General features: G+C 41.9%; 2 protein-coding genes across 3 annotated transcripts; one reads left to right on the top strand and one right to left on the bottom strand.

Annotated features, from left to right (window-relative positions):
• Window positions 1-11,023: 11,023 nt before the first annotated feature.
• On the top strand, window positions 11,024-14,149 carry LOC136140592 (haptoglobin-like). 2 transcript variants are annotated; one of them, XM_065898750.1, is made up of 4 exons: window positions 11,024-11,099; window positions 11,396-11,494; window positions 12,340-12,414; window positions 13,371-14,149. In XM_065898750.1, exon 4 carries the CDS (start codon window positions 13,463-13,465, stop codon window positions 14,147-14,149), a length of 687 nt encoding a protein of 228 aa, XP_065754822.1. In that variant the 5' UTR covers window positions 11,024-11,099; window positions 11,396-11,494; window positions 12,340-12,414; window positions 13,371-13,462. The 2 variants fall into 2 exon arrangements, with proteins under 2 accessions (XP_065754822.1, XP_065754823.1); XM_065898751.1 differs by lacking the exons at window positions 11,024-11,099; window positions 12,340-12,414 and having other exon boundaries at window positions 11,399-11,482; window positions 13,403-14,149.
• A 3,369-nt stretch (window positions 14,150-17,518) lies between these two features.
• On the bottom strand, window positions 17,519-21,412 carry TXNL4B (thioredoxin like 4B). The gene is made up of 3 exons (XM_065899339.1): window positions 21,281-21,412; window positions 19,525-19,676; window positions 17,519-17,684 (listed from the first exon to the last, which is right to left on the bottom strand). Exons 1-3 carry the CDS (start codon window positions 21,410-21,412, stop codon window positions 17,519-17,521), a joined length of 450 nt encoding a protein of 149 aa, XP_065755411.1.
• Between the last annotated feature and the right edge of the window lie 430 nt (window positions 21,413-21,842).

The following is a 21,842-nucleotide window of genomic DNA, read 5'->3' as shown; positions in this document are numbered from 1 at the left end:
TTATGGTCCCCGGATTTGACCAACCACAGATCGTGCAGTACTGTAGTATGTGTTTATTGAAAAAAATCTGTGTATAACTTTATGGTCCCCGGATTTGACCAACCACAGATCGTGCAGTACTGCAGTATGTGTTTATTGAAAAAAATCTGTGTATAACTTTATGGTCCCCGGATTTGACCAACCACAGATCGTGCAGTACTGTAGTATGTGTTTATTGAAAAAAATCTGTGTATAAGTGTACCCACACCGTTCAAACCCTTATTCAAGGGTCAACTGTACAAACACAACTGGCCAGAATCCACTGGGTTACACCCAACAACAGAGGAAGGAGCCCAGGGCTTCCCTAGCAGAGAGGAGGGCCACCTGGGGGCTCAGCAGGTTACAGCTATGCTGATTTCTTTGTGGCCAGGACCAATTTCATACTATTTCCTGGAGCCATAATTAAGCAAATTCCTGATTTCTTACACTGATTCAAAAGCAGAGCTCCATTTTAACACCATTCCAGGGGACACGGGTTCGAGCCCTGGTCTGGGAAGATCCCACATGCTGCAGAGCAACTAAGCCCGTGCGCCACAACTACTGAGCATTAGCTCTAGAGCCCGCGAGCCACAACTACTGAGCCCGAGTGTCACAACTACTGAGCCCACGTGCCACAACTACTGAAGCCCGAGCGCCTAGAACCTGTGCTCCACAGCAAGAGAAGCCACAGCAATGAGAAGCTGCACACTGCAATGAAGAGTAGCCCCCGCTCGCCACAACTAGAGAAAGCCGGCATGCAGCAACAAAGACCCAACACAGCCAAAAATAAATAATAAATAACTAAATTAAAAAAATCATATGGAGTATATTCTCTGACCACTGTGTAATTAAACTAGAAATCAACAGTGGAAAAATAATTTTAAAATCTCCAAATGTTTGCAAGTTAAACAGCATACTTTTAAATAATCATGGAATGAACAAGACATAAAATGGAAATTAGAAAATATTTTAAACTGATTGATAAAAATTTTATTAAAACTTATGGGATATAGGTAAAGCAGCATGTAGGGGAAAATATATAGTTTTAAATACATGCATTAGAAATGAAAAGTTAAAATTGATAAAAGTTTCTGCTTTAAGAAGTTCAAAAAAGAAAATTAAAAAATTAAAGTAAGAAAAAAAGAGGAAATAATAAATTTAAGAGTGGGAATCATTGAAAGAAAAAGAGGCAAACAATAGAAAAAAATCAACTAAAGCAAAAGTTTGAAGTTTGAAAAGATTAATAAAATCGATAAATCCTTAGCAAGATTTTTCAAGAAAAAAGGGAAAAATCCCCCACAAATTACCAATATCAGGACAGGGCATCACTACTAATCCTACTGATATTACAAATAGAGTAATGTTAGGAACAGCTTTATGCCAATCAATTTGACAACTTTGCTGAGATGGGTAAATTTCTAGACAAACACAACCTACCACTAGAAAAAACAGAAACTCTGAACAGTCCCTTATCTATTCAAGAAACAATCTGAAATTTTAAGTTTTCCCACAGGAAACTATAGGCCTGTAGGCCTTCATTGGCAAACTCCTCCAAACAATTAAGGAAGAAATAGTGTCAGTCCTACATAAGCTCTTTCACGGAATAGAGAAATAAGGAACACTCCCCAACTTGTGTTACAAGATCAACATAACCTTAATATGAAATCTTGATAAGGACATTACAAGAAAGGAAAATCATAGGCCAATATTTACCATGAACTCAAATGGAAAAATCCTTTAGAAAAATCAGCAAATGAAACCCAGCAATATTTAAAAATTCTACTACATTATGAGAAATTGAAGTTAATTTCAGAAATGCAAGGGTGGTTTAATGTTCAAAAATCAATCAATGTAATTCACCACATTAACACAATAAAGAGAAAATTTTAGTGGATAAAGAAAAAGCATTTGACATCTCTTTATGTTAAAAAAAATAACAAAACTTCAACAAACTAAGAATAGAAAGTAACTTCCTTAATCTTATAAAGGATACCTAAAAACAAAACAAAACAACAACCACCTCAAAACAAAACAAACCTACAACTAACTTAAGAGTGAAATTTTGAATGTTTTCTGCCTTCTTGAGTTTGGGAACAAGACAAGGATGTCCACTCCCTACTTCCATTTAACACTGTAATGAAAATCCTAGTTAGTGCAATAAAGTGAGAAAAGGAAATAAGGTATAAAGGTTAAAGATTGGAAAAGAAGGGCTTCCCTGGTGGCGCAGTGGTTGAGAGTCTGCCTGCCGATGCAGGGGACACTGGTTCGTGCCCCGGTCCGGGAGGATCCCACATGCCGCGGAGCGGCTGGGCCCGTGAGCCATGGCCGCTGAGCCTGCGCGTCCGTCCGGAGCCTGTGCTCCGCAACGGGAGAAGCCACAACAGTGAGAGGCCCGTGCACCGCAAAAAAAAAAAAAAAAAAAAAGAAGAGGTAAAAGAGCCATTATTTGTAAATGGCATGACTGTGTACCTAAAAATGTAGAACATTAATCAAAGTATTAGATTTGGTTAGTGAATTTACCAAGATTGCTGGATACAAGGTCAATATATGAAAATTAATTGTACTTTCCTATATTAGTAATAAACAATTAGCACATTAAATTAAAATATAATTTACAATAGCATAAAAATCAAATACTTGGGAATAAATCTAATGAAAGAGGTACAAGAAATCGCAGCAAGATCTTTTTTGATCCACCTCCTAGAGTAGTGAAAATAAAAACAAACATAAACAAATGGGATCTAATTAAACTTAAAACTTTTGCACAGCAAAGGAAAATATAAACACAATGAAAAGACAACCCACAGAATGGGAGAAAATATTTGCAGACAAAGAGACCAACAAGGGATTAATCTCTAAAATATACAAACAGCTCATGCAGCTCAATATCAAAAAAACAAAACAAAACAAAACAAACAACCCAATCAATAAATGGGCAGAAGATCTGAATAGACATTTTTCCAAAGAAGACATACAGATGGCCAAGAGGCACATGAAAAGATGTTCAACATGACTAATTATTAGAGAAATGCAAATCACAACTACAATGAGATGTCACCTCACACCAGTCAGAATGGCCATCATCAAAAAATCTAGAAACAATAAATGCTGGAGAGGGTGCAGAGAAAAAGGAACCCTTCTACACTGTTGGTGGGAATGTAAGTTGGTACAGTATAGAGGTTCCTTACAAAACTGAAAACAGAGCTACCATATGATCCAACAATCTCACTCCTGGGCATATATCCAGAGAAAACCATAATTCAAAAAGATACATGCACCCCAATGTTTATTGCAGCACTATTTACAACAGCCAGGACATGGAAGCAACCTAAATGTCCATCAACAGAGGAATGGATAAAGAAAATGTGGTGTATATATATATATATATATATATGGATACACACACACACACACACACACACACACACACACACACTGGAATATTACTCGGTCATAAAAAATGAAATAATGCCATTTGCAGCAACATGGATGGACCTAAAGATTGTCATACTGAGTGAAATAAGCCAGACAGAGAAAGACAAATATCGTATGATATTGCTTATATGTGGAAGCTAAAAAAAGTGTACAAATGAACTTACCTACAAGACAAAAATAGACTTACAGTTGTATAAAACAAACTTATGGTTACCAGGGGGTAAGAGGGGGGAGGGATGAATTAGGAGATTGGGACTGAAATATACACACTACTATATATAAAATAGATAACTAATAAGGACCTACTGTACAGCACAGGGAACTCTACTCAATACTCTGTAATGGCCTATATGGGAAAAGAATCTAAAAAAGAGTGGATATATGTATATGTATAACTGATTCACTTTGCTGTACAGCAGAAAATAACACAACATTGTAAATCAACTATACTCCAATAAAATTAATTAAAAAATAAAATTAATATGAGGATGAAATGCAAAGGACCTAGAGTAGTCAGTCAGACCAATCTTGAGGAAGAAGAATATATTTGGAACACCTGAAATACCAGATAGCAAGATTTACTATTAACTACTCCTTATTGAGACTGTGGCATTGGCCTAAGATTAAACAAATAGATTCATGGAACAGAATAAAGAATACAGAAAGAGACCAACACATATATGGTCATCTAACTTCTGACATTACAGGATGATCATTACAGCAAATGATACTGGAGCAATTGCTTATCTATATGGAAAAAAATGAACCTGAACTTTTATCTCACATCATACATGAACATTAATTCCATATGGATCATAGACCTAAATGTGAAGATAGAATTCTAGAATAAAATTTAAGAGAATGTTGTCATAATCTTATAGGCAAAGATTTCTTAATCAGGACAAAAAACACTAACCATAAAATTTAAAAAGCTGATAAATTAGGACATTAAAATTCAGAACTATTGTAATTCGGGGCTCCCCTGCTGGCGCAGTGGTTAAGAATCAGCCTGTCAACGCAGGGGGCACGGGTTCGAGCCCTGGTCTAGGAAGATCCCACATGCCGTGGAGCAACTAGGCCCGTGCACCACAACTACTGGAGCCTGCGCGCCTAGAGCCTGTGCTCCACAACAAGTGAAGCAACGGCAATGAGAAGCCCGTGCACTGCAACGAAGAGTAGCCCTCGCTCGCTGCAACTAGAGAAAGCCCGCGTGCAGCAATGAAGACCCAACGCAGCCAAAACTAAAAAATAAACAAATTAAAAAAAATACTGTACTTCTGTTCATCAAAATACACGATTAAGAGAGTGAAAGACAAGCCTTAGAATGCGAGATGTTGACAATACGTTTACTTAACAAAAGATTAGTGTTCAAAATAGCTTAAAAAAAAAGACAAAAAACCCCAGCTCCTAACAAATCAACAAGGAAAAGACATTTCATAGAGAGAATATCTAAATGGATCAACAGGATATAAAAAGTGTTCTACATATCATTTGATGTCTGGGAAATGCAAATTAAAGTCATTATTATATTTTGCTGCATATGCTCCAGAATGGCTAAAATTATAATGCATTGGCGAGGATATGGGTCAACTGGAACTTTGCCATATTGCTGCTGGGAGTGTATATTGGAGAACCATTTTGTAGTATCTATCAAAGCTAGATATATGCCTACCGTTGACACAACAAAGTATTTATCCAAGAGAAATGAGTGCATGCATCTACCAAAACACATGCAAGAATGTTCAAGGCAGCTTTATTTATAATAGCCCTGAACTGGAATAAATTCAAACATCCATAAACAGGAGAATGGATAAATCAATTGTGGTTTATTCATACAGTGGAATACTTCTCAGCAATGAAAGAAAAAAAAAAGAAGTAAACTAATATGACAACATGGATGATTCTCACAGACATAATGATGGGCAAAAGAAGCCAGAAACAAAGAACGACTGCTATTTGATTTTATTTATATGAAGTTCAAGAACAGGCAAACTTATTCTATCAAGATAGAGAAGTCAGAACAATGGTTACTTTTGGGGGGTTGGGCGTTGACTGGAAGAAACCCAAAGTAGGCTTCTTGGGGGCTGGAAATATTCCAAATCTTGATCTGAGTGTTGATTACACAGGAGTTATATAAAGATTCATCAAGCTGAACACTTAAGATTTTTAGTAAATGATGCCGGAATCAATTGTATATCCATATGGAATAAAGTGAGCCTGGCCTCCTACCTCACTTCCCTGTGTTTATATAAGATATTTATAAAAGACAAATTAGAATCACCTTAAATTTGCAACAATGAGGGGATATTTAAGTTAGAAATATAATATGGCATTAAAAATGGTTCAAAGAGATTTGCTGCAAGATGGAAAATGCCTATAACATTGGGTGAAAAAGGCAGACCACGCAAAAATTCTGTATAAAGAATTATCAAAACTATATAAAAATGTGTACAGAGAAAAGCCTGGAAGGAAGTGACACTAAAGTGTTAATAGTGGTTAGTTACTGGCTGTCTTGGGTCTTGGGGTGGTGAAATAATGGGAGGACTTTTTCTTATTTTTATTTTTCTGTAGCTTACAAAATTTCAAGACTTCCATATTGGCAGAACAAACTTTTAAAAATAGTTTTTTCTTCCAAAGTCAAAACTTTGCCTTTGAGCTCCTCCACTAATTGCTGTCCTGACTTATTGATCTTTTAAACTTTTCTGCTTTCTGTTCTCTCTATAAAATGTATTCACTATGTTTCATTTTATTTTATTTTTATTTTTTTAAAGTTTTTATTTATTTAGTTGCGCTGGGTCTTAGTTGCGGCTTGTGGGCTCCTTAGTTGTGGCATGTGAACTCTTAGTTGCAGCATGCATGTGGGATCTAGTTCCCTGATCAGGGATTGAACCCTGGCCCCCTGCACTGGGAATGCGGAGTCTTAACCACCGCACCCCCAGAGATGTCCCCAGAAATGTTTCATTTTAGATCCCTTAGGAGGGGTAGCTGCAGCCCAAAGAGAAAGCCTCCCCCTCCGTTTCATAGGATCATGGAGCTGCACCATCGCGCAGTAGCGTGCATACGGGGCTGGGAGAAGTTATGGTCATTTAAAACGCAGATTTGTAGACCCTGACAGACCTATCGAATCAAAATTTCTGGAAGGAGGGGCCTGGGCTTTGCTTCTTAATAAGTCTATCACGTGATTTCCCCCTCCTTCACATTTTAAAATGTTATTTGTTACCTGTAATTATATGTGATATACATATATGTGTGATGTCTTTTTAAAAATAAATCACAATAAAGTGTACTTTCATGAACCTATTACCCAGCCCAAAAGTTGGATCATTAACAATAATTTATTTATGTTTATATTTACCTATGTGCTTCTCTCTTATGCCTTCCTTCTGCCTCCCTACGAGAGTAACATTTTACATTTTGTGTTTTCCGTTCTATTAAAATTTTTTAAAATAAAGTTTTTGTCTTCTTGGCACCTATGCCTATACATTATATTGTTCAGTCTTGGTTGTTTTTAAAAAGTTTTCATTGGCTAAGAAAAAGAAGTTTATTTTTTTTGAATTTTTTTATTGTGATAAAATATATATAACATGAAATTTCTGATTTTAACAATTTTAAAGTATACAACTCAGTGGCATTAATTATATTTGCAATATTGTGCAACCATCACCACTGTTTGCAAAACTTTTTCATCATTCCAAGCAGAAACTCTGTACCCATTAAGCAATAACTCCCCTTTCCTCCCTTCCCCCGGCCCCAGGGAGCCTCTATTCTACTTTCTGTCTAGACGTTTCATACAAGTGGAACCACATAATATTTGTCTCTTTGTTTCTGGTTTTTTTCACTTAGCATAATGTTTTCAAAGTTTCATGTTGCAGCATGTATCAGAATTTCTTATAGGTGAATAATATTCCACTGTATGTATTTTTATCCACTCATCTGTTGAAGGACATTTGGGTTGTTTCTACCTTTGGATATTGTGAATAATGCTGCAATGAACATTGGTGTACAAGAATCTGTTTGAGGACTTCCCTGGGGGCACAGTGGTTAAGAATCCACCTGCCAATGCAGGGAACACGGGTTTGAGCCCTGGTCCAGGAAGATCCCACGTGCTGTGGAGCAACTAAGCCTGAGCGCCACAACTACTGAGCCCATGCTCTGCAACAAGAGAAGCCACTGCAACGAGAAGCCCACGCACCGCAACGAAGAGTAGCCCCCGCTCGCCACAACTAGAGAAAGCCCGCCCGCGCAGCAACGAAGACCCAACGCAGCCAAAAATAAATAAATAAATATATTAAAAAAAGAAAAGAATCTGTTTGAGTCCCTTTTCAATTATTTTGGATTAAATACCTAGAAGCGGAATTGCTGGGTCATATGGCAATTCTAGTTTAGCTTTTTGAGGAACCATCATACTGTTTTGCAGATACTACTCCATTTTACATTTCCACCGGCAATGTATGGGAGTTCCAATTTCTCCACATCCTTGCCAAGACTTATTATATATAGTTTTTCTTGTGATTGTAGTCATACTTGTAGGTGTAAGGTGATGTCTTGCGGTTTTGACTTGCATTTCCCTAATGACATTTTCCAGCAATGTTGATCATCTTTTCATGTACTTATTGACCATTTTTGTATATCTTCTTTGGAAAAATGTTTATTCACGTCATTTGCCCATGTTTAATTGTTCGTTTGTTTTTTATTTTGTTGCTGTAAGAGTTCTTTATTCTGGATATTAAATGCTTATCAGATATATGATTTGTAAATATTTTCTCCTATTCATAGATTATCTTTTCACTTTCTTGATATTATCCTTTGATGCACAGAAGTTTTAAATTTTAATGAAGCTCAATTTACCCATTTTTCCTTTTGTTGCTTGCGATTTTGGTGTCATATCTTAGAATCCATTACTGAGTTTGCCTGATTTTGAGCTCTACAGAAGCGGTATCATTCTTACTTAATATAATCTCCTGAAACTTGAAGTTCTCTTTAAAAACTATGTTTATAACGCTATCCATGTTCTTTCATAGTTCATTCATTCTCATGGCTGTATAATGTCCTGTTATACAAATATACCAACATTATTTAGCCATTCTCCTATTGATAGACATTTGTGCTGTTTCCAGTTATTCTGCTATTACATCAGTGCCACCTTAAGTATCCCAAAGGGATTCTTCTGCACACTCTAATTTAAGAACCACTGGCTTCTTATAAATGAGTTGATATTAAATTTCAGTTGAACAGTACTTGGGATACACAGCTGCAGGCATCTGACTAAAGCACATCTATTTTTCTCGCCTGCCTATTTGGATTGATTACTGGACTACAAAACCACGATAACCACTGCCATTGAGTATAGTTTGCGTCTACACTATAGCTTTAACAATTTTGTGTGATTTCTTGGAAAAAGAGATCAGAGAAGACATAATAAATACATTTTACTGATTTCAGGTTGGAGAGCTTTGCAGCAATAAGGAGATGGCAACACAGAGTGGGGCAAATGATTCTGAAAAGGACATGCTTACTCTAGAGCCCTATCTCAGCCAGGTTGCAGGAGTGTCTCTAAGGGATCTGAAATAACCCCCAAAAGGCTCTGTTCAGTGCTGAAAATCATCCAAAACAAAGAGACACAGATTGACGGTTCCTCCCCCAGTCCTGCACAGTGGCTGATTTCGGGAAACACTTTGGCAGCTACATGGGGTCATGATGTGGCCAGGTTTCTTTGGCTCAAGCATGAAGAACACCAGGGGAAACTCAAGCGTGAAGCAAGAGCTCGACTCTTTAACAGAGATGTTGTTTGTGGCTTTGTTACTGGAAAATGCGAGTGACCTTAGCAAGGCCAAAGTGTGTAGACACAGGGATTATGAAATCAAGAAGGGGGTGGAGTGAGATACCGGAGGCATAAAAGCATCAGAAGGTGCCCCACAGCACTGCTGTTTCAGAGGCAGACATACCAAAGATGAGGTGAGTCCACAGTTCAGCCCTGTCCCCCCTTTCCTCTGGATTATTTCATCCTTCTTTGTATATATCTTTTATCTACATGACAGCCCAGGTACAGGAGAGGCCTACAGGAGAGATGCAAAAATATAACAAAGGAATAAGGCAAATGGGCTAAATTATAGTGAATAAAGTGTTTTCTGTGTTAAATCCTCTGCTTTTCCGTATCCATAAAGGGTAATTCTTTCAGATGGTGCTGTCTTTCCCATGAGACGTGACTTTCTCTAAGGAATAGCTTTTTTTTTTAACAAATTTTTTTTATAAGCAGATATTCATTTTTAATTAATTATTTATTTATTTTTGGCTGTGTTGGGTCTTTGTTTCTGTGCCAGGGCTTTCTCCAGTTGCGGCAAGCGGGGGCTACTCTTCATTGCGGTGCGCGGGCCACTCACTATCGCGGCCTCTCTTGTTGCGGAGCACAGGCTACAGACGCGTAGGCTCGGTAGTTGTGGCTCACGGGCCTAGTTGCTCCGCGGCATGTGGGATCTTCCCAGACCAGGGCTCGAACCCGTGTCCCCTGCATCGGCAGGCAGATTCTCAACCACTGCGCCACCAGGGAAGCCCCTAAGGAGTAGCTTTTTCCTCGAGGTTATATTTTCGCGGGGGATGCCAGCAGCTCCTGTGGTAGGCCTCCTGGCATTTTTTTTCTTTTTTGGGCCACGCCACATGGCTTGTGGGATCTTAGTCCCCCAACCAGGGAATGAACCTGGGCCCTTGGTAATGAGAGTGCTGAGTCCTAACCACTGGACCGCCAGGGAATTCCCCCTGGCATTTTGAATATGCCTATTAGCAGATTTTTTTTCTTTTTAAAAATGTATAATAAGAAAGATCAATAGTGACACATTTGAGTGACACAATTCAGGCACTCAGATTTTTAAAAAAATAAAAATTTTTTTTGAAATGTTGAAATAACGAGATTAGAAACTTAACCAAGCAATATTTGAGTAGCTGACATCTTTCAGGGAGATGGTTAACTGGTGAGTATAGCCTGTGCATTGATGCCCATGTGCACAGTCGACCTTTCAGGGAGCCAGTTATCTTCCAGGTAACCTGGAATCCTGGGGTTTGCTATACCATTTCCTGAAGTCAAATTATAAAATAATAGAAAAAGCTATATCAGTGTTTTAAATTATATATTAAAAAAACCCTCTTATTATGGAAAATTTCAAAAAGTCGAGAGAAGAGCATAGTAAATTCCCACTTCCCCATCTTCCAGTTATCCACATTTCATTAGCAGTATCCTTGTAGCCCAGCACCTTAGGGTGCCCAAGTGAGGTTTCTCTTTGCTGGAGAGCTCATATATTAACAATTTAATGTTTCCTGAATGCTGCCAGAAACTGAGGTCCAATCCCCATGTGCCTTCCTATCTTGGTTGTTCTTCTCTGAAGCTTCTGTAGAATTCCCAGCAGCAAAGGGCTTCTAGGTCCTAGCACTTCCGTATCTATTTTTTGCCTAATGGTGTGTGTGTGTGTGTGTGTGTGTGTGTGTGTGTGTGTGTGTGTGTGTGTGTGTGTGTGTGTGTGTGTGTGTGGTGAAGCGGGAAGACGAGCTGCGCGCTCCTTTCCGTCTTCTCTGCAGTGCCCTGCAAGCTGTTGTCGCCCTCCTGCTCTGCGGGCAGCTTTTCGCGGTGGAAACCAGCGAGACCACAACTGCCACAGGTAGGACTCTGTGTTTGGACAAGAGCTGTACCTCCCAGCACTGCTGCATCCACTTTTGCCCCATCAGACCTGCACCCTCTCCTGGGGAAGATCCAATTGCTCCTTCTCACCTTAATCTCTGGTCTTTCAGTATCATGAAGAAAATTGGGAAGCCAGCCAGTAATAAGGGGAGGCCCAGGGCTTCCATTTGGGGTGGAGGGAGGTTGATGTGCAAAGCAGCTGCTTCTCCTCTGACTTTTTGGGTCTCTAGGGGAGGCTTCTGACTACGAACCTTCTCTTCCTGTTTTTCTTTGCAGATGACAGCTGCTTAAAGCCCCCCGAGATTGCCAATGGCTACCTGGAACACTTGGTTCGCTATCGGTGTAAAACCCACTACAAACTACGCGCTGGAGATGGTAAGGCCGGGACGAATGTCTCCGGGCCCTCCTCTGTCTCACCATTTCCACAAGGAGTGGAGCCAGGGTGACTGTCCAGAAAGTGCCCATGTTCTCTGGAGCCAGGAGATTTAGGTTCTAACAAGGGTTTTGTCACCGGTAGCTGTGGCCTTTTGGGCAAATTAACTTTTCTCAGCTTCAAGTTTTCTCCTTTGTTAAGGGGAGGGAGGCGACGCCATGTAGCCTACCCTCTCAGAGTGACATCTACGTGGACAAAATGACGGTGACGGTGATGACGACAGGGAGCCCTTACCTAGTGAGCACTGCACTCCTGGAACTGTTCTAAGTGCTTCACACGGACTTGCTCACTAGGTCCTCACAACACCCCTCCGCAGAGATACTATTATTTATTTTTGCCGCCCTGCACTGCTCGTGGGACCTTAGTTCCCCGACCAGCGATCGAACCCGTGCTCCCTGCATTGGAAGTGCGGAGTCCTGACCACTGGACCACCAGGGGATTCCCAAGAGATACTGTTATTACTCTCACTTTGCTGCTGCTGAAACTGAGGCACAGAAAGGTTGAGTAATTTGCCCAAGTTCAGGTAGCCTGTAAGAGGGAGTCAGGACCCCGTACCGCCTTGCCACGATCACCATGATCGCCACGGTCCCCGTGACCACTCTTCTGCCCGGATGGGCTGCACCGTGGCCCCCGCACTTGGCTTCTAGCACAGCGCTCCTCCCTTCCTCCTCTTCCCCCGCCCTCCCCCTTCCTGCCTCTCTGATTCTGCTCTTTAAATACCTTCTCTCCCCACGCTAGGTCCAGATACAATTTCCCTTTTGGCTCATTTTTTTTCTTTTTGTTTCAGGAGTGTACACCTTAAACAGTGAGAAGCAGTGGATAAATAAGGACCTTGGAGAGCAACTCCCTGAGTGTGAAGCAGGTAGGAAATCATGGGTCCTGGGAAGGAGACGGAAAAGTGGGTGTTGAGGGGTCGGCGCACCAGCAGGGATTGAAATGTCCTAGAGGCACATCCTCCCTGTGTGGTTTCCTCTGGGCACACAAGAGCCGAGGGGAGGGACCAGGGAGAACCACAGGTGGCTGGGCAGAGAAGTGCACAGGCAGGTAATACTTCCCCATGAAGTTCACTAAGGATTTGTTCATTTGGCCTGCGGGGCACTGACTGAATCCACTGTCTACACTGCCCACAGAGGATCAGGAAACTCTGTGAGTACACAGAGCCCACCTAGAGAGCCCTGGGCCAAGGGTAAAGCAAGCTCCAGGAACAACAGGTCAAGGGAGGGCATAACAAAACCTTAATCCGTGAGAGTATGACACAGGAGGCTGGAGATGGGTCAGGACTCTGTTGTTACTAGGAAGAGCTGATGCTCCCTCCTTTTCCCTCTTGGAACAAGAGGATCTTTCCTACCGTCTTCTGCTACTAGGGATGCGGAACTGCTAACCTGCCTGTTATGAAATGCAATATCACATCCCTCTTTATTCAGAGAGAATGAATCATGGTAGCTCCTTGTGCTTACAATGAATTTAAGGGAGCTATGGACATCTTGCCGTGATAGACTGTTTAAATATACATAGAGTTCAGCGGCCAGAGTTTGAGAACTTCAGGGCTACTTGTTTCTTTGTGAGTTAGAAAAGCAGGAAATAGAACTCTGCTTTAGTGACGCAAACATTAAAAGAAAAAAAAAGAATCATTTTAAACTATAAACACTGGGAACAAGAGGAGCAGAAGGTAAGGGCAAAGCGTGCAAACGTTTCCAGCTCTGGAGAAATGAACGGTGACCGTTCAGACAGCAGCAGGAGTCGGTCCTTTTATCCTTCCCTGGGAAAGACTGGCAGACGGTCACACTCTGCTCATAATTTTCTTACTCTCCTCAACAGTATGTGGAAAGCCCAAGCATCCAGTGGTTCAGGTGCAAAGGATCATCGGTGGCTCACTGGATGCCAAAGGCAGCTTTCCCTGGCAGGCTAAGATGGTCTCCCACAATAATCTCACCTCGGGGGCCACGCTGATCAATGAACAATGGCTGCTGACCACAGCTAAAAATCTCTTCTTGGGTCATGACAATACAACAAAAGCAAAAGACATTGCTCCTACTTTAAGACTCTATGTGGGGAGAAAGCAGCTTGTGGAGATCGAGAAGGTGCTTCTCCACCCTGACTACTCCGAGGTGGACATTGGGCTCATCAAACTCAGAGAGAAGGTGCCCACGGATGAGACAGTAATGCCCATCTGCCTACCTTCAAAAGATTATGTGGAAGTGGGGCGTGTGGGTTACGTGTCTGGCTGGGGGCGAAATGCCAACTTCATCTTTACTGAGCATCTGAAGTACATCATGCTGCCGGTGGCTGACCAAGACAAGTGTGTACAGCACTACGAAGGCAGCACTGTGCCCGAGAAGAAGACACCAAAGAGCCCTGTAGGGGTGCAGCCGGCACTGAATGAGCACACCTTCTGTGCTGGCTTGTCCAAGCATCAGGAAGACACCTGCTACGGCGATGCCGGCAGCGCCTTTGCCATTCACGATGAGGCTGACGACACCTGGTACGCGGCCGGGATCCTGAGCTTTGACAAGAGCTGTGCTACTGCCGAGTATGGTGTGTATGTGAAGGTGTCCTCCATTCTGGACTGGGTTCAGAAAACCATAGCTGACAACTAATGCAAGGCTGGCTGGAAGCCTTTGCCTGAAAGGCCGAGGGAAAACTGGACAGTAGCAGAGGGGACAAAAACGTGCCATGAAGCTGATGGGTTCCAGCCCTGCAGTGCTGAGTCGATCAATAAAGAGCTTCCTTTGACTCATTTCTGTGCTGTTTTTGGCCTTGGGCCTTTTTAAGTTCTCTCATTTATAGTATGGCAGCAGCCAAGTGCTCTAGAGTTTACTGGGAGTGCGGCAGAAAAACCCCCAGGGCAACTGGAAATCCCTAAAGTGATACAAACTGCCCCACTGCAGCGCTCATGATCACTGAATGAGTGCCTATCCAGCGGCAGGCCTCCGAGAGGTCACTGTTATCCTTGTTTTACAGACAAGGAAATAGAGACTCAGAGAAGTTAAGTGATTTGCTTAGGGTTACATAGCTATCAAATAGTGAAGCTGAACCTTTAACCTAGGTCTGTCTAAATACAAATCCCGAGCTCTTTTCACCGCATCCTTTTGCTTCTTCAGAGTAAAGGAGGAGAAAGAGTGGAGGCTGGTGAGGAAGATGCTAGCTCAAAGTGGCATGAAAACAAGTGCTTTAACACAGACAGTACTTTGTTGTTTGTGCTCCAACACACCAGTGCTTCAGGTGGCAAAGTAAGATGGTATAAAGGCAGGATTTCTGGACTTGCTGGGTCCAAATCACAGCTTGACGATAAATTTGCCAAGTTCCTTAAGCTCCCTGCCCATCGGTCCCCAGGTCTCTCCTATGAGGGGCTTAACCCAGACGATCTCTAAAGTGCCCATCAGTAATAACATTCTGGGGCCGGGTAAAGTTAGAAGTCTCTTCCTTAGGAGGGGCTGCCTTTCCCACTTGGAAGAAACCTACCCTTTACCAGGAGTCAAACGCAAGCCATCTGAGTCTTTCATTTCACAAAGAACGGTCTCGTTATTAAGGGTTTCCCAGAAAAAAGGTTCTAGAACCCAGCACATGAAGCTCTTCTAACTGAAGAAGAAAAGTTCTAAGTGAGCAATAAGTCTTTATTCAGTATGCTGGCCCTTCACCAATATACCATCCTGTCATCCCAAAATAGGGCCTCTCCTGCTCACAGCTTAAAATGTCACTATTCCTCACTAGGGTTCTGCCCTTCCCTGTGACGTTGTCCTCACAGGCGCTCTCCAGATCCATCAATAATTTTTGACAGGTCACAGCTCGTAGGCCAATGAAGGACTTAGACCTGTATTCTAGAGAGTGTGGAAAAGACGATTGCTAGAAACTGAAAAATAATACAAACACATGAAATGATGCCTCTCAGGAGGCACCTATGTCTTCTAATCGTACCTTCAGCACTAAGTTTTCTTGAAAAGCAATCTGACTGATTAAGTGGCTCCTGCCCACCCCTCAGGAGGAACAGAAAAGAAAACTTTCGGCATTTTCCCAATTCCCTCATCTCCTCTGCCTTCCTCCCAGCGGCACCTCTCACCCGCCTGGCCTCCCCCTCGGGTTCCAGTGACACTGGACTCCGTGGAGCCCTCTCAACACGCGTGCCGTCTCCAGCCCCCGGGCCTTCCTCCCCCGGTGCCCTCTCCTGAAAAGCCCTCCCCTTTCTCCATGAGTACCTCCTACTCTCCTTTAAGGCTCAGGCACTGTCTCTTCTGAGCAGCCTTTCTTCCACCCAGGAGTCATTCGTTTTTATGTAGCATCTGGCACAGGACAGGGCACACAGTATGTACTTAATAAATACTTGTGGAATGGACAGCAACCAAGATGGGAACAAAAACATGTAAACCAGGACTTCAGAGAAACATTCCCTAAAGCCCTCAGTAGGAGAGAAGATATGAGAATCTTACGCATGAAAGTTCCGAGGTTTTGCTGTTATCTGAGCACTTCCCACACCTCAAATGCTCTGTGACTTAGGCTATGAGGGACAGAAAATCCAACTAACAGTGACAGGCAGTAAAGACATTTTATTCTTTCATAGAAGTCTTAAGGGAGGCATGTCTAGAGTCCACTCAGTAGCTCAGTATCTTTATCAGGGACCCAGGCTCTCTTCACCGGTCTTCTCAGCATGTTCATTTTTCATCCCAGCGTTGGTTGCCTCGTGGTCCTAAGACAGCTGCTGCAGTTCCATGCACCACGATCACCATGAAAGCAGGAAGTGGGGGCCAGAAGACGGAGGTGGTGCTGACAGGGTTTTGTTGTCTCCTTCCTGGAGTGGCTCTCTCCTTTATCAATGAAGGCCACAAGGTACCCAGCAGCCTTCCTTCTACGCCACATTTGTCAGAAAAGGCTTGGACAGGAAGCACCTGGCAAAGGGGGACAGACTTGCACCGACAGTGCTGCCCTGCACAGAACTGGGTTTCTGTCATCAAGGTGGCAAAAAGCTGCCAAGCAGGTCACGTGCTGCCTGGCACACTGCCCTCTGGCTCTGCATCTATTCTCTTATTCTAGAAAGTCCGTACCCTTAGCCCCACGAGGTTTTGAGAGGAGCAGGAACTTGCCCAAGTGGTGGCAGGCTGTGCCAGAGGACCCTGGGAGAATTCTTCATAAAGCTGTTAACACAGGCAAGTCCTATAAACAGGATACTTCTTTCTAGCAATTCTGAGATCTCTTTCCAGTCTTGAGTCCGTGAAGTACAGTTTTCTCCTCAGGAAGAGACGGAGCTCTGGGAGAGATCAGCTCCGGCTTACTAAGGGTAGTTAATTCTTTGTTTAGCTCACGTTGGGTGCTGGATGGTGAAGGTTCATGTTCTCACTTCTTGGGCAATTTCATAATAGAAAAGCTGGTGAATTGAGCAAGCCAGGACACCTTCCGAAGTCTGAGCCAGAAAGGCTCGAAGGTAAAACAAACTTGCCTGCTCTCAGTAAAGAATGACTTATTCCAGAGGAACTGGGATAATAGTCGAGCACGAGATAAATACACGAGTGGAGGAGTGGCGAGCCGAGGAAGACGGAAGGGGTGGGTGTGTACACATAGGGTAGAAAAGGAGTATTTTTGCTCTTACGGGAATTGACTTTCTATTTTATTTGTGTATCGAATAAACATAGTTAAATCAAATTGTACCAGCCAAGGTTTAGAAGGATTCTGTATTATCTTAAAGAACAAAGAAAACTATAATATGAAGAGAAATTAAAATAACCACACTGGGGAAACTGACCACGGCTGACTTGACTGCTCTGGGCTCTGCAGGGAGTAGACACTTGGGCATTCCCAATTGTCACAGCACCAGTGTGGTCTTCTACTTGGGGGCCGGTATTTTCTATACACGTCAAACGTCTTCTCCGCCGGGATGCTGACCACATTTCCGAAAGACCCCAGAAAAACAGCACAGCTGGAGTCAGGCACTGTTTCACGATAGGCCTGTCTCTTCAACTTTGACAGTAGTGAAAGTGCTAAATGTCTTGATAGAGGAGGTCATATTTAGGAATATTCTTGGGATCAATAGGACTTTGAACAATAAGTTTTCCCCTCATTGCACCTCGATAAATTACTTCAATCAAATCTATGAAGTCTTGTTTGGTTTTGAAACTTCCCACGAACTTAGTGTGATCTGGAGACCTAAATAGCATAGGAGAGAAACAACCTCGCTCAAAACTTTTCATAATTACTTGTCAGACCTTCAGGATAAACAAAATAAATAGCAGCTCTGTTATTTTCTTCTGATCAGGGAGCCTTTAGACACAAAGCCTGACACTGATTTTCCCTTTGCGATTACAGGGCCCATTTGATATACGACTAAAACCAGTGTTGTGGGCCGCTGGGAGAGCATGTAAGCCCTACCAGGTGCAAAGCTTCTGCTTCAAAACCTATTTAATCACTTCTCAACTCATCATCAAGTAGTATCCCCTGGGTGTTAGCATGGGCTTAGTTTGTTGTTGCTGTTGTTGACTAGACACTGTGCAAAGTCCATTAACTTGTCCTTGTCTCTGAGTTCTAGTCACTTATACTTCTGAGTGGTAGGTGCAATATTACCTTTTTTTTTCTTTTTCTTTTTTACTTTTCAAGTATCAAGTATGTTTACTGTAGAAGCAGTTTAGGGAAAAAAAAATGAGGCCATAGGCCACATTTTGGTATATACCCTTTCAAGCTTGTGTTTGTGTGTGTGTGTGTGTGTGTGTGTGTGTGTGTGTATGCATTTCTTTTTTTCAGAGTCACGGGAATCATATCATGTAAACTATCTTGTAAGGTGCTTTTTTCAATGAACATATAACACAGTTCTTTCAAAGTCATTAAACATGCATCTCCCATACCATATTAAATTAATTTCTAGTATGCTTCTGTAGACATCTAGCTTCTTTCTAAGTATTTTGTCTTCTAAATAATGGTGGGATGAATGAAGATCTATGTAGCCAATTCTGGCCACTTTCATGACTATTTTCCTTCAGATAAATCCCTGGAAATGCAATTGCTGGGTTAAGAATTGTATACATTTTAAGGTGGTTAAGTAGTACCATAAATCACCCTCTGAAAATATTCACCAAACTAATACATATATCAACTGTATTCTAGGAGAATAAATAGCTATAAAACACTTAAAACAGATTATACTTAATACACTTTCAAATAAATGATGACAAAGCAGGCACACAGATCTAGACAAGTGGACTCCTTGACCACAGTAAGAAATGATAGGATTATTACGGATACATTCAAAATTAATAAGTATTGGGATGCCGACTGGATGGAGGGGAAGGCATTAAAGATTTCATGTTACTTATTCTTTTTTTTTTTAACACTTTTTTTTTTGATGTGGACCATTTTTAAAGTCTTTACTGAATTTGTTACAATATTGCTTCTGTTTTATGTTTTGGTTTTTTGGCCTCGAGGCATGTGGGATCTTAGCTCCCTGACCAGGGATCGAACCTGCACCCCCTGTGTTGGAAGGTGAAGCCTTAACCACTGACGGCCAGGGAAGTCCCTCATGTTACTTATTCTTGACAGACTTTGTTGAAGAATGACTTCAAAATTCTCTGAGTGAAAGAAGACAGGAAACTTGGCAAGACAAAAGCATGTCTTAATTTGCTGAAGGATTACTTCTTTTATAGATGCAGTCTATGAGTTTCAAAAGGTTAAGAACAAATGACCTACTTTGTTCTAAATAAAATTCCTGGGAAACTTTTTAAAAAGCTGTTCTGTATTTCTACACTGAAAGATGGCGAGTGCTTCACAAACTGTACTATTCTCTCACACTTAAGTTAAAATTCACCACTCATACTGGAAACACTCTCATTTTGTACCAAAGTTCCACATAAAAAAATTAGAGAGTGCATCAACTCAGGAAACAGTACCAGCAAAAGACTCACAAAGCCCCCATCACAGGCAAACAGGTGTGCTACTGAAACTGCCTGGATAAAAGAAACTTTTAAGACTATAATAACTTCATGTCAATATAACTTACCCATAATCCACTTTCATATGCTGCCCATTGAAGAAAAACACGGTAGATGGAATATAACTGATGTCAAAATAGTGTGTATAAACTGGGGTTTGGTCCACGTCTACCAGATATATAGCAGCCATCTTACTTAAGTCAGGAGAGGTCTTAGAAAGCTACAAATGAAGAGAGAGATGTGGGTTACAACTTGAGGGCAGCAACGTTTCTTCTGTGAACCTTTTTACTGGAAGAGAATTTTCTGTTTGAAAAAAATTCCCGGGCCAAGAATCTAGCCTGTTTGAGTTCCACATTAGACACAGTGTAACCTTACCATTCAGAGTCTGAATCACTGTTGGCAGGGTAATGAAAGGGCCCTAGGCAAATTGTGTGAATATATTTCTGCTTCTTTTTTTTTCTTCTATTTTTGATTGTAAAGTTTTTATAAACTTTTTATGGATTTATAAAATCCATACTCGCTTAAATAAAAAACAAAACAACTCAGAAATATGTACTACAGACAATGGAATTCCCCCACATCTTTTCCTTCCAATCTCCCCATAGATGATAATTATGATAAAAATAGGAAACACTTACATGGCACTTGTTATGTGCTACGCGTTCTAAGTGCTTTACACTTGTTGGCTCCTTTAATCCTTACAACATTCCTATGAGGTATACACTGCTACAGTCACCGTTGCACAGATGAGCAAACCGAGGTATGGGCAGGTAATGTGCCCCTGGTCACATGGCTGTACGCAGTAAGGTTAGGATTTGAACTTGGACAGCTTGGCTTCAGAGTCTATACTCTTGACCTCTGTGATATTCCAAACCCTCTGTAGTTGAGGGTAAAATGCTGTGGCCCCTGCCCCCCAGATTAACACATCATACCCTCATTTTTTTTTTTGCTGTACGCGGGCTTCTCACTGTTGTGGCCTCTCCCGTTACGGAGCACAGGCTCCGGACGTGCAGGCTCAGCGGCCATGGCTCACGGACCTAGCCGCTCCGCAGCATGTGGGATCTTCCCGGACCAGGGCACGAACCCGTGTCCCCTGCATCGGCAGGCAGGCTCTCAACCACTGCGCCACCAGGGAAGCCCCACACCCTCATTTTTAACCACAGAAGTGGGGTTTCTTACACTGTATCCACACTGAGGGTGGCAGCAGTAGAAATGGTGGGTGAGGTCTTAGTCCTGGGTAAGTCTCTCTCCACAATAAACAGAGACAAGGATCAACTCACTCTGTCCCATACTCCCCTTCCTATTCATCAGACTGTGAAGATTTGTTGTGAAATCAGAGATTGTCATCAGGCACACACTGGAGGCAGCACACTCAAAAAGCATATTTGCAGGCAGAGAAAACAAAGTTCAAATCCCAGCTCTGCAATTTCGTGGTGCTGTGCCTGTGGGAAGTCACCTGACCTTCCTGGCATTCATCTGCCCCCCTTGGGAACAGTAATAGCAATTATCCCCGTGTTGTGAGCATTGAGTAAGACAATGTTCATAGACTTGTTAATAATGTTCCTGGTCTTCCACTGAATTGTTGGTGAAACTGAGCTTCGGCAGCTGCTGCTGAGGAAGGGCATCCAGGGCAGATTCAGCACAACCACAGATTTGGGGGTTCAGCTCAGGGCAGGCACACGATCGGCTCTTAGTGAAAGTGTGCTAACAAATGAACAGCTATATCCCCGGGCCCTGCCTGCTCCCTTTCCTTCATTTTGCGGATGTGGAAGTGAGAATGTATAGCTTTTTAATAAAAACGATTTACTTAAAAAATTCACTTACAATATCATCTAGTTGCAGACAGACAGGATCCTCGTCTCTCCCGAACCTGAGAACCAGCACCTTCTCTGCAGTACTTTTTATCGCCTGGTCCACTTCTTTTTTGCTACTCAGCTTGGGTAACAGGAAGCTCATGTTGAAATAATCCAAGTATCAATCCTGTCAGTCCTGAAAGTTGAAATGTTTAAAGACATTAAGTGCATGAGTCCTAATTTTAAAACATTTTTAATTTTTGTAGTAGGTAATGTGTATATGTATTTTTTTTCCAGAGGAAAAAAGGTTTCACACAACACAGGAACAACAAAGTAAAAGGAACACACTAAATGCACAAACTGGAGGCAAGTAAGTCCGCCAGTTAAAAAGGAACAATATAGAAAGGTATTATTGTCTCCCCTCAACTGGCTTAGTTCCCAGTGCCCTGTAAGTAGTTACAATGTAACAACCTTCATTAGTTTCTCACGTACCTTCCAGAGTTTTGTTATGCGTTCACAAGAAAATACAAACGGGTTCCAAAGTTTTCTCCGTTTTTTACTCAAAAGAGAGTGTATTCTTTCAGTCAGTGTTC

This window comes from Phocoena phocoena, chromosome 20, assembly GCF_963924675.1.
Source record: "Phocoena phocoena chromosome 20, mPhoPho1.1, whole genome shotgun sequence".
In the NCBI taxonomy this organism is placed as follows: Eukaryota; Metazoa; Chordata; class Mammalia; order Artiodactyla; family Phocoenidae; genus Phocoena; species Phocoena phocoena.
The sequence above is the reverse complement of the archived record's forward strand: the minus strand, read 5'-3'. Positions and strand labels throughout refer to the sequence as shown.

Bases quoted from the DNA above. Each gene is read 5' to 3' on its own strand.
- TXNL4B (XM_065899339.1), bottom strand. From the start codon at position 21,412: ATGAGCTTCCTGTTACCCAAGCTGAGTAGCAAAAAAGAAGTGGACCAG. The intron at 19,677-21,280 runs GTAAGTGAATTT...CTTCATTTGTAG, and splicing joins GTCTGCAACTAGATGATATT to CTTTCTAAGACCTCTCCTGA. The intron at 17,685-19,524 runs GTAAGTTATATT...TATGCTATTTAG, and splicing joins CATATGAAAGTGGATTATGG to GTCTCCAGATCACACTAAGT.
- LOC136140592 (XM_065898751.1), top strand. From the start codon at position 11,429: ATGGCTACCTGGAACACTTGGTTCGCTATCGGTGTAAAACCCACTACA. The intron at 11,483-13,402 runs GCGCTGGAGATG...CCAGTGGTTCAG, and splicing joins TAAAACCCACTACAAACTAC to GTGCAAAGGATCATCGGTGG.